Source organism: Empidonax traillii, unplaced genomic scaffold, assembly GCF_003031625.1.
Source record: "Empidonax traillii isolate 1590-97213 ecotype Southwest subspecies unplaced genomic scaffold, ASM303162v1 scaffold217:size1918799, whole genome shotgun sequence".
Lineage (NCBI taxonomy): Eukaryota > Metazoa > Chordata > Aves > Passeriformes > Tyrannidae > Empidonax > Empidonax traillii.
Genome location: NW_020955410.1, coordinates 551,771 through 570,493, shown reverse-complemented (window position 1 = coordinate 570,493; position 18,723 = coordinate 551,771). Strand labels below are relative to the sequence as shown.

General features: G+C 40.9%; 1 protein-coding gene across 1 annotated transcript in view; it reads right to left on the bottom strand.

The window, feature by feature from the left end:
* The window catches only part of DNAJC1 (DnaJ heat shock protein family (Hsp40) member C1), a 103,082-nt gene extending 95,939 nt beyond the window's left edge, over positions 1-7,143 (bottom strand). The window contains exon 1 of the mRNA XM_027887601.1: positions 6,970-7,143. Within this exon, the coding sequence (XP_027743402.1) occupies positions 6,970-7,128 (159 nt within the window). The 5' untranslated portion in view covers positions 7,129-7,143. The remainder of the gene's footprint in view (positions 1-6,969) is intronic.
* Positions 7,144-18,723: the final 11,580 nt, after the last annotated feature.

The window sequence follows — 18,723 nt, the reverse complement described above, 5'->3', positions numbered from 1 at the left end:
CTTTAAGAAAGGAGACAACGACGAGAGCAAGAAAAAACCCTGCATTTTCTTGGACAACTTCCAAGCAGAAATTTAACAGGCAACAATACAGAAAACCCATTTTTATGGGAAATGCAAGCTTTACATGTCTAGATGTTTCAATCATTTTTATATGCAACAAAAACATCAGGGCAGGGCACTTACAGAACAGAATACACTATCTGTCAGTAGTTTACCTGGAAGTTCAAAACCACACAAAAGCCCATATCCTGCACCATCCTCAGTTACACATTGAGCAGTTATCATTTACGCTTCTCTATGGTACACCACTGAATTAAATTGTGAGCAATTAAACTACTCCACAGTTAGGAACAACTTTGTTCTACAGAATGCAAGCGAATAATTGCAATGATGGCTTCACAGGATTTTAATAATTTGGATTTTTTAGGAAAAGCAGAGTTTCCAGAACTGCTGGAAATCTCAGTTCCATGTATAACTTACATGTAACAGACTCAGACAGGAGGTTTTAAACCCTGGAGGGATGCAAAATTTTGGCGCAATAGCTTACTGAGAAAAAACACACAATTACTTTTAGGGAATGAACTGCGATTACAGCTAAAGCCACTAGAAACAAACCTGAATTTTCTAATGTTATTTTTGTTTGAACTGGTGCAATGGACTATTACCGCCTCGATTTTGACAGTATATTTGTGGGCTTAAAAGAAATGCAGTTTTAGGTATTACCAAGATCCCTCACTCTCCAAATAAAAGTCTGCTACTGCTATCACCTAATTGTGTATTAAATAAGTTAATTATTTTTGAAAATTTGGAGCAAGAAAATTGAAACATATTTCATCTTTCCAACTGAGAACTCTGATCTTGCAATTGACCGTGCATTAAAATCTAATGCCTTCCAGATTAGATCTCCTTAACACATATTTTGAACAAGAAGCAGAAAGCAATATCGCAACAGGTTGAGGCCATTAGACATGATGTTCAATCACCAGCAAAACAACTCTGCTCCCTCAAAAATTAGTAACTGAGACACAAAGTTGCTACATGGCTCCATGTCATTTCACAGCATAAGACTTTTGAAGGTTATTGTGAATAACCTATTTGTCATGCAAGACAAAATAATCTTACAAAACAAAGCAAGAATAGCCTACAGCTTGTAGTTTTGTCGCAATCATCTGAAGAAGTGATATTATAATTGCATGTGTGTGAAACTCCGTCTCACCAGATCAAATACTTCCAAAGCTTGGAAGACTGAAGCACTATCACCAACCTAGATTTTCACTAAAACATTTGCAGATGATGCACACTCCATGATTTTAGTAACACTGCACCCACATACATTAACCTTAAAAAGCACCAGGGAGGAGAACAGTCTGAAGTGTTAGAAGAGCAACCAAAATATGTCTATGGAGTGCGATTCAGCTTGTCACTGGAAAGAACAAACAAACTGCTGAGTTTCTGGGCTATCCCCTCCTTACTTTCCCTTCCTTGCCTGCCAGGGAAGACAGGGCTGTATGGGTAGAGGAAGGCTGTTCTTGATGAGGACTTGAGAGTATTCCTTTAACAGATACAGCTCTCCTTCACATGCTTCTTCCCACTTGAGGGGACTACTTTGTGTACTCGAAGTTCCCCAGAAGAAAAATAATTTTATCTAGAGTTTTTTCTGGACAATAACCCACTCAAAGCCAGAACTACGAAACTGCGGGATGATACAAGAACTTCAGAGATTGCCATTCTTTTGAAGGACAGGTTACCAAATCTACGTCCAAGAACTTTACTTACATAACATATCAATTCACAACTTTGGAACTGTAGTGATGTATGTCATGTCATCAATCAATGCACTTGTATAAAACAGACTATGCAAACCCTATCACTGAGAATTTTCTTCAGTCTCCAGTAATTCTTCATAATATCATAAAAGCCACACCATTTGCTGTGATGTTCATTTCTAGCAAGGTTCTTACAGGGCAATGCCAAGAGGTAAAATTCAATATCACCCATTTACTAAAAACTACTAAAAACTATAGTGTTCTTAGTGCATTTATCTCACTTTTACTGAACTGTAAAATGTGAAACCAGGAGCACAAACACAACGCTTCAACACAAACAGGCATTGAGTCCAGGTATCCAGCCTGGAATTAGTTCAACAACAACAACAACAAATCCCTGAAATGCAAACATTATGGACAGCAGTTTCTCAGCATCAAACATTGAATTCTACAGACACAACCCTGTCACATCCTGCTACTTGACACAGTAGCTCCTCTGTTCTTATGTTCTTGAAAGAAGCCTATTAGCCCAATACATCAAGCTCATCTAGAAAGGTTATGGCTTCCCATAGCCAAATAAATCCAACTCCGTGGTTTTCTTGCCTTGCACTTTCTTGGAGTTACTAACATACCAACATCTCACAGGCTGTCAGACCAAAATCAGGTTCTGTACACACAGTTAAGACTTCGTGCTGCAGCATCATCTAACAAATGCATTGTCTTGCAATGACAGGGATATAACAGTTCTTAACAGTAAAGCCACACAAACAGAATAGAGCCTCCTTCAAAGTAAATATCATGCCACACGGAAGGCATTAACCAATACTTAAGAAAATATCTCTCTCAATATTTTCCAGGGGTTATATATTTATTCACAGTGTTGGCCAGCAAGTCCCACTCATGTTAATTCTCTCTCAGGAATCTGAGGTGTCAGGGTCTCTTTTACTGCCTCAAAAGTACTCAGAGAAACTTTCTGTGTTTGCTTCCATACACTGCACAGGCCTAGCAGAACTTTCAATATCCATCTGACTACCAGTGGAAGCCAAAGCCTTATTTGAACATTCCTTGGTCTTAACTAACAGATGACATACTGTTCCATGCAGGTCAATTCCAGCCACACAGCTCATGCTGTTTCATTTCAACACATCTTCACAAACCACATTTCCTAATAATTTCTTCATCAGATCCCTCGTATCCAAGAATTGTACCACAAAGTTTCAAAAGACATTCAGAGGCCTGTAGTGCCTTCCTTGCTGCAAGCAAAAACGACTGGAGGAGCAGGTCATTCCCTTGAAGCCATATTAACAATTTATAATCAAAAGCATATTTGGGGAAGGAGATTCGCAGATTCAACTGAAGCCAAGTTGATTCATCCAGAGAGTATCACATTTATGCAGGTACCAGCTACTGAAAGCTGTAAAAGACGATCACATTAACTTTTTTTGTCCACTATACAAGATGGTAGCTCCTCAGATCTTCCTAGAATTTTTCCAAGAAGTTGACATCAGATTTCTATGTTCTCATTCTCAAGTAACAGGGTCATCATATTAGTGAGTCTGCATAGCCTCTGGTTTAAATGTGCTGCTTCAACTGAGTTTTTAGATGAGTACTATTTGGTCCTGATCCCCTTGTCAGTTCAAAATTGGCTATATTGAAGTGATAACTGAAATGATTATTACATCTGGTCTGTCAAGAGTTTATGATTCTATTTTCTTCAGTAACCACCTGAAGAAAAGCACAGGGAAATGTAACCTTTTTCTCAAGCCAAAAGTTATCTTATCTTCCCATTCTGCTAGGTCAAACTTCTTGAGAACAGTAATGTTTTAAATGAGCCATTTCATTTAATCATATCATCAATTTAAGAACCAGCAAAGAAATGGAAGATAGAGCAATTCCCACATCATTCAGGACAGCAGTAGTAAAATAACAATGCAAGACTTTTTCTTATGCTATGTTGTTATTAGGCCTGATGGAAAAAAAAAATAGGTTGTGTCCTTGTGCAAAAATCAGATACTTCTTAATCTAGGTGCTCAGCCCTAATACTTGTGGGTCGGACAAGATGGGCCCTTCCAACCTCAACCATTCTGTGAGCATTTGTAGATTCCTCAGCCGACCCCTCCTTGAAGTCACCACTAGTCAGTTATTTGACAGCCAAGACTCTTACCACAATCTTACTCTTCCTTTGTCATTCTACATTCACAATCACAGCAAAAATCACTTCTATTACATCATCCTCTATCTCTGCCATTGATCTCAGAAAATACTGCAGCAGCTCCAGCCTAACACCCTAGCAGAGCTGGATGAGTTCCCTGCCATGCCAGAGGGCTTTCATAAGGCCCTTGAAATGACAAAACATAAACCCTAAGCTGTTGCAGCCATAGAGCAGAAACGAAACCAAAAAATCACCATTTCTCTCCAATCTGAGTGAAAAATCCATCAGCCAGAGGCTTCATCAAAGCAAGCTTGAGAGCTACAGGACTTCCCACAATGCCTTTTGCACCTTGTCAGTTGAGGTCAATATCAGCTTCTGACATTGTGTACAAGTTCAACAAGCAGTCAGTGCCACAACTCTCCCATCAAAACCTATGCTGCTTTAACGCCTTAAGGAAGCATTGAGTCATTCCCTATATTTTTTCAAAACACATGATGACATGTTTAGAAAAAAATCTGGCAGCCCTGTTATACTGCTGCTAACAAACACAGTTGAGCATCCCTGTCTCAGATGTAGAAGTTACATCCTGCATAAAGGAGAAGCACTCCCTCTCCCCAGAAATCCGTGCAGGGAGAAGGAATTATAGGACATGATACAAGGGAATGAAATAGGAACGGGTGGGGGATGGGACAAGCAAGCTTTGACGAATGGAAGATAATTACAGTCCAAAGGCATGGCCACAAAGGCTATTGTCACACACACTGTCTCTCTTGTACTAAAATGCCAAGAAAACCACCTAAGCACAGGGAATGAAATCACTCACACTAAAACTACAAGTAGTGCATTCTAGTTAAAAGCATTCCAGCTGAAACAATAATGACACACAAAACAAACAATAAGCTCTATTAAACCATAATATTAATAAACAGCAGAAAACCTGAAGAAACATGCAAACAGCACATTGAAACATTATGGTTTAAAGGCCGCTTTGTGTTAAGACATGTAAGGTAGGATACAGCACACCTGAGATTTGGGTGCTTCCCTCAACCCCATCACAAGACCAGTTACCCTTCTCATACAGTAACTCAATCAGCTGCAGCTGCCTAGAGAGTCACTACAAATTAAAATCCCACTCCACGATCTTGTTGGAAGTTTCAAGTATAGTTGGAGAAGCAAGCAGCAGGAACAAGGATAGAGTGTGAAAGAACCTCTATGCCTACGTAGCATCTTCCAATGGTTACAAATTCCTATTGAAGCTCAGCTTCAACACTGTGTACTGCACTACTGCACTCACAGGTCTATTCCAATGCATGTGCAAAGCATCCAATGCTACGTACACTTCCAGGCTGTAATGACATTATGAGTGACTGCCGTACACTTTTAACAAACAAAACTTTATTTCATCTGTGTTGGACTTCCACCACCTTTTCTCTTGCTTGCACTTTACAAGTGATATAAATTCTCCTTTATGATTAGGAATAGAAGTGTGAACTAGCAGAATATTTTCTTGCTAAAATTAATATATTTTGCTAAACATACAGCACAAGGTACAGATCTGGCCCTAGAAAAAAGGATTGTGGAAGATGTTAACAAGAGTTGCATACCAGATTTGAACATCACTAACTGGAACACACAAAGTTTTGGGTCCCTACATTATCTAACACTAAAATTGTCTTTGAGAAATTAACACCTAGAGTATTACGCTCATGAAAGTGAAACTGGGGTAGCAGTGTTTGCTGTGCTATATATGGTATTCCATAGTATTTAACACCAGTGCTTAAGAAAGAGTAAAGGAAAGAGATGAAACCGAGTCAGGATCCCTCAACTATCATTAACAGCCACAGCCAGTAGTTTCCAAAATCGGACCCTTAGATATTGCAGACACTTTCCCTCTCTTTGTAGACACTGCCTTAATGAAATGCACCTGAAAATACAGCCATTATTCTCAAAAAATACAAGAACTATATCAGAATAAACATCAAGATTGTCAGGGAAGGAATTCAAATAGTAGGACCACTCACCATAATGTAGCACTGAAGAGAATATACCAGGGGTACAGAATGTACTAGGAGACAATGAACAAGATGTCTTTTGGGGACTCTGGGTGAAATAACAGATTACAGAAAACTGTATATTTCATTATTGAGAGGAATTTGTTAAGATGCAGGAAGAGATATTAAGCAAGGTCACACAATGAGACCTTCTAGAGAGAAGGAAAGGCATCGTGCAGGAGCTAGGACAAGTGATATAAGTAAAACATGTCCGGTTTTAGCAAAACTAGCAAGTGAATCTAAAATATTCACAAGGACCACAGGATAAAAGTGTTTCTAACAGAAGTTCCTGTCTTGACTACACTGACACGAAAATTAACCGAAGGTGTGTAATAATAGTTTAAGATAATCTCAGGTATTACTTATCAAAGAGGTGAAAACCATGCATGAATAACCAAGATATACGGCAAGTAAATAAATGTAACAATCTCCAAGCCACTACCACAGCAAAGGGTCACAGTCTACCACATGGCACCCGTGAGAGAAAACATGAGCCACACCACCTGGCAATGCACAATCTGAAGAAGATAACAGCTATACAGAATAAGGGAAAAGTGAGAAACAGCCATACTGACGATATGTATGGGAAGTGGAAGAAGCCCAAAAGCTACTTCTGTCTGTCTGTAGATGCATTTGGAGAAAAACAGATGCATTCAGAAGAGCAACAGGCAGTAGAACACACATAGGTACAGCGGGAGAGGGAGCGCTGATTTATGGTGGGGCCCGAAGGATAAGGAACAGAGCAGCACCTGAAGGAGAGTAGAGCCCCCGCGGTGGAAGGGAAGAGGCTGGGAAAGGACTGAAGCGCTGACCCGAGCCTCGGTAGCCGGGGCTGGGGGCCCAGGGCAGGGCGCAGGTGACAGCGCCAGGCGAGCAGGCGAGGGGCCGGCGGCGTGCCCGGGGCTCGGGGGGAGCCGGGCGGCCGTGCCGGGGATGGGGGACGGGCGGGACCCGCGGAACGGGCCAGGGCAGGGGGCGGCGGGCTTGGTCCCTCGCTCACCTGCTGAACCCCCAGGAAGTCGTAGAAGTTCCGCGGCACCTCTTCCACCAGGTCGAAGAGCTCCAGGTCGCCGCTGTCCCAAGCGCGGGCGCGGGGCGCCAGCAGCGTCAGCAGCGCCAGGAGCGGCAGCAGGCGCGGCGCGGGCGGCGGGCGGGCCATGATGCCGCCGGCGGTTGTCGGTGCCGCCGCGGGGATTGCCCGGGACGCTCCGCGCAGGCCGCGCTCGCCGCGGCGGCTGCTCCGCACTGATGGCACAGCCAGGCCCGGCCCGGCCCCGGCAGCGGCGGCTCTGGGGGGGCGGGGAGGGCGCTCCCCGCGCGGCCAATCGCCGCCTCCGCTGCCCGTGACGTCACGCAGCCCGGCAACCGCCGGCGCTCGCGCAGTGGAGGGGCCGCGGGGTGGAGGGGGAAGAGCACCCCGGGCGCGAGCACTGTACGCGCGGACGTCCCGCCCCCCCCCGCTCGCCAGCCCTTTCCCTCCCCGGCGGCCTTCCTGCCGTGAGAGCCCGAGGGGAGTGTTGGGAGAGCCGGCAGGGAGCGGGAGAGCCTGTGGCCAATGTCAGGAGAGCCGGCAGGGAGCGGTAGAGGCGGCTCTGCCCGGTGCCCGCTGCGGGCGGAGCGCGCCGGGCACCGTGCGGCACCCGGGGAACCTCGGTGCCCTTGGGGCGGCGGGGACTCCGCGCTCCAAATCATGTCTCGATATTCTGTCCTTTATTAACTCCCGATTATTGTAACCTGTTCTTCCTTAAAATCTCTCCAGCGTATTGTCGGTATCAACCTGATTTTTTCAGTTGGTTTTCCCCGGACCTTTCGTTCTTTTCTCGCTTAAATTAATATGAAATGTTTCACGTTGATCGCCAGATGAGAAATTAGATGGGAACTTAATGGATGAACAGTACAAATTATCGGCATTAAATCACTTTTCTCTGGCACAGTCAGACTCTGTTTTGTCTCTCTCTTAGCTAGGCCTGGTTAGTAACTCACTATGGGAATCTTCTCTCTAAGAAAGGACAAATCCACTCATCTCAAAAATGTCCATGAACTAAATCGAGTTCAGAAAGTAGTTTTTGCAATTAAAAAATAAAATCCCAGATGCCAATCTTATCAGCACCTGAATTCACCCAAGAGGAGCTGGGCACCATTTGCAGAATCACTGTACAGTAGAGCACTGCCTTGGATACTCCATGGGAATAGCAAGATGTGGCTTTGAAATACACTGATTAATTCAGAGTAAGGACTTGAACCAACATAACCATTAACAATTTTCCAACTCATAAAGTATAGAGTAGTCTTAGGTATTCTCCTCTATTGAAACTGTTCCCTTTTGTATAAACTATTTAAATATTAATTAGATTGATATTTAAACTCATGTTTCCATATCCCATATGCATGCCCACTGGGCTTTTAGGATCACAATTCTGCCTCCGGCTCTGCTTTCTGAAAAGACACCTAAACCCATTTGCCAGGAAATTATTATTTAGCCAACAGTGTCTTATGTAGACCCCTTTTAATTCACCCTTCTTAATAAGGAGCACTTAAGTGTTAATTCTGATCTTAAAAAATGTTCCTCCCACTTGATCATAAGGCCAAAATAATAATCCTTTCCCAGAGAATGACAGAGTACAAAGAAAGTCAAGGGCTAGTTAATTTATCATCTGCTTTGTTTGGCTGTAGTAATTGAAGCTGCTATAGATGAGTTTATTCCCACATCCTTATTTCTTAATCTGTTCTGTTTTGCACACCAGTATCCAGAGCATAAATTAGTTGACCGGTATATTTACATTCTCCTTGCATTCAAGCCTCAGGGTTTATTCCAGAAAAATACCAGCTTTGGATTCAAACAGTTACCTAGTCATTAGGTTGTAGAACAAAGTTAAAAGATGCAAAGTGCCCTCAGAAACCAGGGACATATGAAGAGTTCAATAAAGCAGTGGTATTTTAAACCAGGTGAAAGAATTTTTAAAATGTGAGAGTAACCCTACCTTCATTCCCCTTAATAAATGTTTCCAAATTCTCCTTTCCTTCTGACTAATTCTGTGTTTTCCATATCTGCTTCCTCGTCTCATTATCTTTTAAGCCAAATCTTTAGTTAAGCTAATCTAATTCAAAGATCAACCTTGAAGAGAAGCATTTTTTACCTTGATCTTATTTTTCACCATTTGGAATTTGTTATGAAAAATGACCCCTTTCAAAATCCACCTCTGGCTGCTCTTGCTGAAGCTGTTAAAATAGCCTTCGAAAAACCTGATAAAAGCAGGGCACCTATTCCATTCCACTGAGATTAGGAACAACTGTCCTAACACTGACCACCAATTGCAGGTGGCTTGTGGCATCAATCCATCTGAGAACACAGCAGATGATAGCCATTTTGAATGAAATTCCTCAGAATTCTTCAGACAAATTATGGTTTCTTTCAGTCAAGAGGAATGTGAATTTAGAAAGAATAATAGGAGAAAAAAAATGCAGTAGTGATAATGGGATTATGATTATTTAAAATACATATTTAAGATATTTCTTACATTTAAGTAAGCATAGTTAAATTATCCCAACTGGTTTTAACAAGGAGAGAAATTTAAATACTCATTTTTTTCTGCTCCTTAAATCCTTAGAAGGCCTAACACTGCATGGAACATTTCTAAAAAGGATTTTTTTTAAATTTCTACACTATGAGATTAGTTTAAATGTTTCCACTAGAATTGTTCTGTACTCCAAGCATAAATACTGAAATTTTGGGAAGAAAATGCTAAAAATGCTATTAAAAAGCTGTAAGCACCACCGTAATAGTGGCATATTATTATCTTCTCATTCTTCTGTTTTCTTCTTCGTGAGGGTGAGTCATTCCCCCTTCCCCAACACTTCAATTAATCCAAGTTACACTAGGCTTCCCCAACATAACATAGTTAAATTATAAGTCAGTTCTCTCTCCTGGCTTCAGAGAAAGACTTAAAATATAAAACAAACATAATCAAATTCAGCAATGCTTGGCTTTGCTATGAGCCTGCAACAATACACATGAGAAATTCCCAGTGACAAGTGCAATGGCTGGTGAGTTGGGTGACCAGTGAGGACGATTTAAATCTCAGTTCTGCAAACTCTGACACAAAGGTAGAGGGGGAGGTAGAGGATTACACGTGGCTTTTTCATCACTGTCTAAAACTACTCCTGTTGGGAGGTATTAGGATTTTTTTTTTCTGTGACTCACACATGACATTTAAATGGCTAGAGCATCAGAGAAATATTTTAAATCCTGTATGTAGTCTCTGCAGCTGGGACAGCTCCTTTAATTTAAGAATATGAAGAGCTATGAAGGCGAGGATGGCATTTTCTTTCTGTGCCCCAAGTTTCTTTGCACATGCAGGCAGGTGTCACTGAAATCAGGTCCACTTGGCCACGCAGCTCTGCTTTACAAACCGTAAAGGAAAGAAGCATATACAGAAATAATTTGTTTAAATAAATCTCTGTTCTGATGCTAATTGACAGTAGCACCCAAGGCCCGAGGCATGAACTAGTTATTATTAGCGTTTTTAACAGCACTGAAAGACCAACATGCTTCATAAGCCCAGCAGGATTCACACGATCATATTCTGAATAGCTAAACAGCCTGCGATTTCAGTGTCTCAAATGAATAGCAGACGTCTAGGGGAAAGAGCTTATTAAGGGACTACTCCTTTTCTTCCGAAAGATAAAGCCTTATCTCCAGCAATTCAAGAGCCTGACTGCTCTGCAGTCTATTCCAGTTTTCTGTTCGGGCAGTTTAGTGTAGGTGCTCGGCATGGGTTTGTACAGTAACAGTAGTTCCCTCTGCTAACAAAGCTGGCTTAAGAGTTTCCTGCGCCCTCCCCCCAGCCCAAGCGTTCGTTCCTACCTCTGAGCCACTGTTCCCTGCCTCCTCAGCTGTGCTAATTCGACTCTTTGTGGGCCACATTATAAATCAAATGACTGAAATGATCCAGGTTGCGGTTTTTTTGTTTTGGTTTTGGGGGGTTTTGTTTGTTCGTGGGTTTTTTTGTTGTTGGGTTTGTTTGTTTGTTTGTTTGTTTGTTTGTTTGTTTGTTTGTTTTTAAGGCTACTTGCGCACAAAGATGTACACAGAAAAAGTCGGATGTGTTTCACTGATCCAAGTTACATCACAGCCCACAAGCAGCTGCGCTCGCACAATCCAGGGGACAGCGAACCCCGATGAGGGAGCAAAGAACGAGAGGGCAGAGCAGGCAGGAAACTGGCCGATTTAAACTGGCTTTTCCACTGGAAAAAAAACCCACCCTTTGTATAACTACAGGCGGAGAGCTGAAGGAAAGCTGCTCCCCAAGCAGAGCGAGGCTGAGCGGAGCGGAGGGAGGAATTGTTTCGCAGCTGGCAGGAACGTTTGAGGACTCGCACCGGAAGAGAAGGTTCTTCTGCCAAAGCGGCGAGGAAGCAGTAACCTGGCTCCGAGCAGTCCTGTAGTGCTCCGTCTCGATAGGCAAGTGGTCCGGTTATTGCCTTTTTAAGGGATTTTTTTCTGAAGGCAGATCATCTTGCAAATGCAGTTTAGCGTTTAGCCACGCAAACAGACGACTGGAGCGGAGATAGAGGGAAGGTAACATCCAGCGTGGCAATGGGAAAAGAAGGGGGGCAGGACCACTTTATAGCGACCCTGCCCACTGCAAGATTTGTAAGGAATATGCCGTTTGTGTAGATCAGCTCTTACCTTAGGCCAGACATAAGTCAAAGTAATGTGAAAGAAATGGGGAAATGGAAAATGAAGCAAAAGCAACAGAGCTAAAAACAGAAAGCTATTACAGTCCATCAGACATGAAAGAATATTATTTAGGAAATAGCTCATTCGTGCCTGGTCTGGGCAGCTCAGTCGTCTCTTTTAGCTACATTACTTCTTTTTTTTCCCCCTTTTTTTTCATGTGACATCATTAGTGCCAAAACTCAAACAGTCCCTGGCTGCTGAGCATGCCGTACCCTTGATGCTGTTTTCCAAACTGAAAAACTATCTGAAGCCACATATTACTATCATACAAGATGACTCACAGACTGTGGCATAGGAAAAGAGGGTTTATTTTAAGAATATCAGCCATATCCTAATAGTATAAAGCCAGCATATGAAAGCCTTGATCATTATAAATGGTCTTTTTCCAGCATAAATGTATAATGTTTTGCTATGTGGCATGACAATAGACTGTCATTAAATTTCAATATGTATCCTGAAGAACATCAACATGGGGAGGCTCTGTCTTAGGCAGACATTTTGGAGGCACAAGAATTCAAAGACAAAACAAAATCAGTGATTAGAAGGCTTATGCCATCTTTTTAAAGAACGTATTCTCTACACCTTTCAAAATAATTTGTGATTTTAATTGCAAGTGGATGATTTCCAATGTCAGTTTTGTTATTACTATTCCGAGAATGACATCCTGGTAGTCTGTTCACATACGGAGCACACACAAGCTGAAGACCTCTAGACAACTTTTAGAAATATGTACAGCTCTTTTAAAATTTTCAGCCAGGGAATGTTGCTGTTCAGATGAGTATAATTCCCATAGACCATTTTCGGTAAGAACATTGGAAATCAGGGGTTCTCAAGACTACACTACATTCTCAACACATTTGTGTTAACTCTCCCAAAAAAGAAGAAAAGTAAGAAACATGATTTTGAAATCTTGAAGGTCTCATACAGTGTTCAAACTACTTTTGTTCTGTTCTGCAGTGACTGTCAAAGATTGATGGAGCTTGCTCGTAATAGGATTTTTTCTAATTACATTTCATGCATTAAGGGTTGCTTAGCAATTTATTATTACTTGTATTCCGTGAAGCAATTAGTGTTTCTTTTTCATTTCAGGTAAATTTTCCTAAAAATGTTTTGTAATATTTTTCAAAATTAATTCACCACCAGGGGGCAAAGAACTATTTCTCCAGAGGGAACATTTTATATCAGTTTTATAGATGCATGACCCTTCCAAGGGCCTTTTCTACTCCACAGTAATTGCAGATGTGATTAAAAACAAAAAGTCTGCAGACCTAAAAATACACCAGAGGGATATCTTTATCAATTTTTTCCAACTGACTGCTCTAACGTTAAGACAATAGTTGGGAGAGAGAGCAAGCTGGAGGACCATGAAGAGGTGGTACAAGATGGCTGTGATGCGAGAGCTGCTTCAGTCCTCTGCACACGTGTTTGTTCTGTGCCTCTGTCAGTCCCACGCTGTGCTGTGTCTGGTGCAGAGAAAATGAGAACCACCTATGCACTAAACCAGGTAACAATAGCAACTCAACATTGCAACCAGCATTCTAACACTTACCACAGAATCACAGAATCATTCTATTTCAGCTGATTTTAATTCTCTGCACAATGCTGTCAGTGCTGTTTTGTTCCTGCTTGGTCTCTCCTTCTATTTGTTGCTTTGCCACAGAGGAGCTGATGTTAGGAATAATTAAAAAAAGAATTTGATTTTGCAAATGAAAAGAACAAGTTTAAATATCACCAGAGAATCTGCTATTGTTATGAAGATCATGCAATTCTATTTGTCAGTATGTAACATTCATCTCCCATTTATTAATTTGGCAGGTATATATGTTTGTGACATTTGCTAGGGCACACTCCTGAGAAAGAAACATACTAGCACCATAAAATCTTGTAGAAGAGAATCAGGCAAATCCAAAACCAAAATTACATCACCATAAAATAAACCAGTATATAACTATGACCATGCACAGAGAAACTGTGCAACCAGCAGCACAACATACCAACAGTACAACAGAAAAGCCTGTTACAGCAAACATATGTAGGAATTAATCATGGACAGCATTTGGTTTGTGGGATATCTTTTCAATAAAATGACTGAATCCATTCAGAGAGGGAACTGAAAGCTATGATGGATGAGCATAGAATACACTATTTACTCAAACTGCTGTTTCTATGTGCCATAGATTTTTTTTTTTGTGGTAAATTGCTGTCCTGTTCAAAATTGAGGGTAATACTTTGAAATTTGCTCAGGATGTTAAAAATATTTTCTTTATAAAATAAATTTCAAGTTATATAGTTTTCACATGTCAGGCTTGCATTGACAAAGCAGTCAGATTGTGATTATAGAGTACAAAACCATCAGAACTAACTAAACGTGTGAAAATCATCAACATGATGTATGTGTACGTGTCTTTTTAAGAAAGATCCTGTAAAAATTCTTCAAATTCCATTTTAAATTTATCAATGCACTTAATTGTGATTGGAAAAAAAAAATCGTAGAATTCTCATCCACAAAATTCCATTCTATACAGATACCAAAAAGAAATTCCTAGGAAGACCAATTTGGATTGGATAATCACAACTACTACACAGCAAAAAAAAGTACATAGCTGGAAACCAATATAAAGAAATGAGGGCTGATTATTCCGTGATTATATTTACCAAAAGCGCACCTTTGAAATCCTACCAACAGCTACAAATGCAAATACATGTCTGCTAAAATAAGCATTATAACATCTGATATTTTTTTGCAGATATTTTCTTACATTTATATGACATCAAGTAGAGATATATTTGCTCCTTGCAGTCACTTGCTTTTATTAAATTAAAAGTTCAGTGTTAAACATGTTAAAGTATCTTGCTGCTGGTTGATTATATTTGAGTTTTCTTCAAATCATAACATAAATTGCCAAAATCCTTCCTCTGCCTGCACAGTTGTGACTGCCATTTGCTCTCAAGGAATATATTTCAGAAAATAGAGCAGTGCATGTTGCTTTTACTACAAATGAAAAACGTTATTTTCAGAGAAACAAATTACTGTCCAAAGCACTTTCTTTGCCAAAATTCTGCAATATAATTTCTCACAAAATCCCATTAACCACTACAATCTCTCCATAACTAACCTCTCCAGTAAGCAGTCTTTAACAGAGCTTTAACAGCTCTCAGCAACCTGTTGGGTTTGTTGTTGTCCCTGCTAGATTTTGCTGTGGTATGACTTTCACTCATTACATCACAGACTGAAACAATAGAAAAGTAAAAATCAAGATTTCTCATACTAAGAACCTGTCATTGAAGATAGAAGGTGCTCTAAACACGAAGAACTCAAAAGATCCAGATCTTATAAGAAGTGGATCACCTCTGGAGTTCTCTTGAAGCAATGCATTTTTAGACAAAGTGTGGCTGCTGTGAATAGTCATTTACAGTCCTCCTTAAGTATTTTTTTCCTTGAAATATTTTACTTTTAAATTCTAAAATCAAAATAACTTGCTGCTTACTTTTTTTTCAGAATAACTGTAGTCATTGTAGAAATATTTCATGTTCTGTCTATGCCCTTTAATCACTTTTTTTTTCTCCTTGTATTTGCCTTCTCTCTCACCTCCCCTGTGTCTGGTGTATTGTGCTACCAAATAAATATTAAATATGTTGTACTCATTTAGTTCTTCTTAACTAGGCATTCAATTCACATAACAAATAGTTCTTCTGTGGGCAAATATTAGACAAGGAATACATAATATAGAGTATTATTTACCAAAATATATTTAATGAATTCTATCAAGTGAGAGGCATAAATATTGACTTCTCCTCCATGTGGCATGTACAGGAAGAAATCACTTAGTGGATGCTCCAGGTACATATTCTTTGTCACTGGCAGGCTGAGAAGGTGGTTTGCAGAGCACAGAGTAGGAACTTGCCCAATGGTATTTTCTGATTTTTGGTATACACTTTTACCACAGTTGCACTAACGAGTCATACTTTCAAGACAAAGTAGCAGAAAGTTACAGGACAAATGGCATGGCAGTCCTCCCAAAATCAAAATTACCTGTGAAAACTGGGCAAAGCAAAGACCTTTAATAGCTGTGCTAATGGATGTGATTTATTAAATTACAGATCCACTGATTTGTTTCACTTGTGTTGCAGAAGCCAAAGAAATACTCTCTTATTTTTTGAGCAATAATGCAAGTTCTAAAACTCTCTTATATACTGCAAATATTAAGGAATTTGATGTTGAAGTCCTTTGCATGACTTTAGGATATCTTTAAATACAAATATTAATGTCAAGCAGTAGCCCTCTTGTCCTATTATACCAGATTTGCTTTTATAGTCAAATTCTATTTTTCAGTTTTATATTTGTTACAAAATATTTTTAAACAGTAAACAAGCACCAGACTAGCAGAATTTTTTAATCAGTGCTAGATCAAAGTGCTGTTATCTCTGTCTGCAGGCCACCAAAGGATTCCATTATATCACTTAAGCACCATTTAAGCTGAGTAGGTGATTTATTCTTGAGCATGTTAGAGGAAAGAGCAGAAGGAGTTCCCTCCACAGTACCTCCTGCTGGGTGCAGGCTGCCCTCCCACAACTCGTATGTCAGTGACAGATAATTTATGTGTCACCAGGCATCAATGATTGTGGTCCTATCAGTCCTAGGGCTAGAGATGGTCGATGTAAAGCCAGGAGGATCCAGCTGATTGCAGGGCATGTGCACACTCTTGTGTAGGCACAGCAAATCATGCTCGTGGCAGGTGAAGGGGGCAAACTGAGCTGCAGTGGTGGGGCTGATTGCTGTCAATGCATAGGAGAGCCTTGGCACCTGCCCCTCCCAGCACTGTGTGGTATGAGATTGGCTTGCAGAGAGCTCCTCATAGCACAGGGAACTGCCATTCTGCCTGCCCTTCAGTCTTGGAGACCACCAGCAGCTCCCTGCAGCTGTGCAGCCTCTTCCTGACACCTTCCTCAGCTGCTTTGTGTGGCCTCCTCTCCCTCCCACTCCCCATCCACCCCAGCCTCTCTGAATTCCCCAGCTGCTGCTCAGCCCAGCATCTGCACCAACCTCAGCCTCCTGGGGAGGGACCTGGGCATATTTGTCCTCTATCAGCACATACACATGCAGAGCAGCACCCAGAGCTGGTGCCCCTCATGCTTCCTCCTGTTACATGCCAACAGCTGCTCCTGCTGACTTTTCTGGGAGAAAAAACTGGTTTAGACCATGCAGCTTGGGAACAAGTGTTTGGTAACCTTCCAAAGGCTAGTCATAATGGACAAGTTCTAGCCAAAAGTCCTACATTAACACCCAACTTTCCTTTAACAAGGTAGCATTTCCCTTGAAGTTCTGGACTTTGGGGCAAAATACCCCTGTTCTGTCAGTAGATCCAGCTAAGAATGGATTGAGTACTCTGGCCATGAAAAACAAGCCAAAGTATGTCAGTGGAGCAGGAGATGTGTTTATGATAACCTGCCCTCTGCATTGCTGACAGAGATGAGGAAGAACCCTCCAGATGCTGTAGCTCATGGCAGGTAAAGAAATAATCCCATCCTAGTACATTTCTGAAATTTGACATTGAAGAATGCAGTACACTGAAACACAAGAGGTAAAAAATAATCAGGTTTTCTGCTTAAAACGATTAACTGCAGGGTTTTTTCATCTCAGTTTTGATTTTGAATTATTTTTACTTACCCCTTGGGTGCATATGTGACTGTTAGCATTGTCTGGTTTCCCAGGAGTATTAAAAAATGTAACCTAGGACTTTCTGCAATTATAAGCAAGCTAACTTGCCACAGCTGTGCCCCATGTTCAGGCCCAGTAGCAGACTCTGCCCCCATTCTCTGCACTCCTTCTCCTGTTCCCATTGGGCACAGGACTAAAATTCACCAAATGGCAGCACTTCCGTAACTGCAGTATCTCCCGTCTGTGCCAAAATCCCATCTTTTGTGGTCCTTTTAGAGTACAGGAATATTGAAAACAAAGCTGGTCTGCAAAGAGGCGTAAGTATACAGCAGTGGATCCCTCCTGAGCTGGAATTGCTGTGTGTCTTTATAGAAAATGTTAAATACTGTTGTAGTCAGTGTTCTAAAATTTCACTCCATGGCTCACTCTTGAAGATAATAATCTGTTAATTTACATTGAAAAACATATTTGTCTCATGGAAAAGAGTATTTGGCAAACATTTAGTAATAGTGTTTACAGGACAAATATTCAGTTAGCTTATAGATGCATAAAAATCAGGAGCTGGACTTCAAGATCCTGATAGGTCCCTTCCAAATCAGCATATTCTATGATTCTATGACAACTAGACACACTGTCTCCTCCATATTAAAAACTGTACAAATTAGCAATAGCAGTCGAGGTAAGCTGTTTGTGAATGCTGGTCACAATACTCTCCTGGCTATCATTTAAATAGGCCTCAGCTATCGCGTGGGTGATTCTGCCGCCCTTGTACCCATATGTTTGAAGGCTGTCTCCTGAAACTGCACCCCACTCCAGAAGATCTTGGATATGCCACCAATCTACATGCCTGTTAATAGAGTGATCTCGACCTGAAAGGAAAGGAATCAAACTGGTCAGTTTAAGTGTCTAAATTGCCTTTAGCCATCAGCTCTCTCAATCAGAGAGCTGTAATTACCACGAAACACCCATGAAGGCACTTACCATTGTTGCTTTCTTTTTGTACTTCTCTGTTATATTTGGAGTTATGACAGATTATACTACAGTTACTATAAAGTCATATTTCCCAAGGGAAAAGACTCCTCACAAACTATTGTCTTTCCTTCTGTTTTCATTTTTGCCAGCAAGTGACCAAAATGTTTGTTAGAAGGAGAAAGAAGCATCATAAAGATTTATTTTGGAAAAAAGATTTTGTAGCCGAGGAATGAGCAAATTGAATCTTATTGTTTTCTGGTTACAGTTTGCCTTTTCACAGTAAGTGAAACAAAATGGTGGTTTCTTAGCTATGATGATTTTAGAAATATAGTATTTAATTAAATCTCTTATAGCAAAGTATTGTACCTGCATTCTTTGTGCTT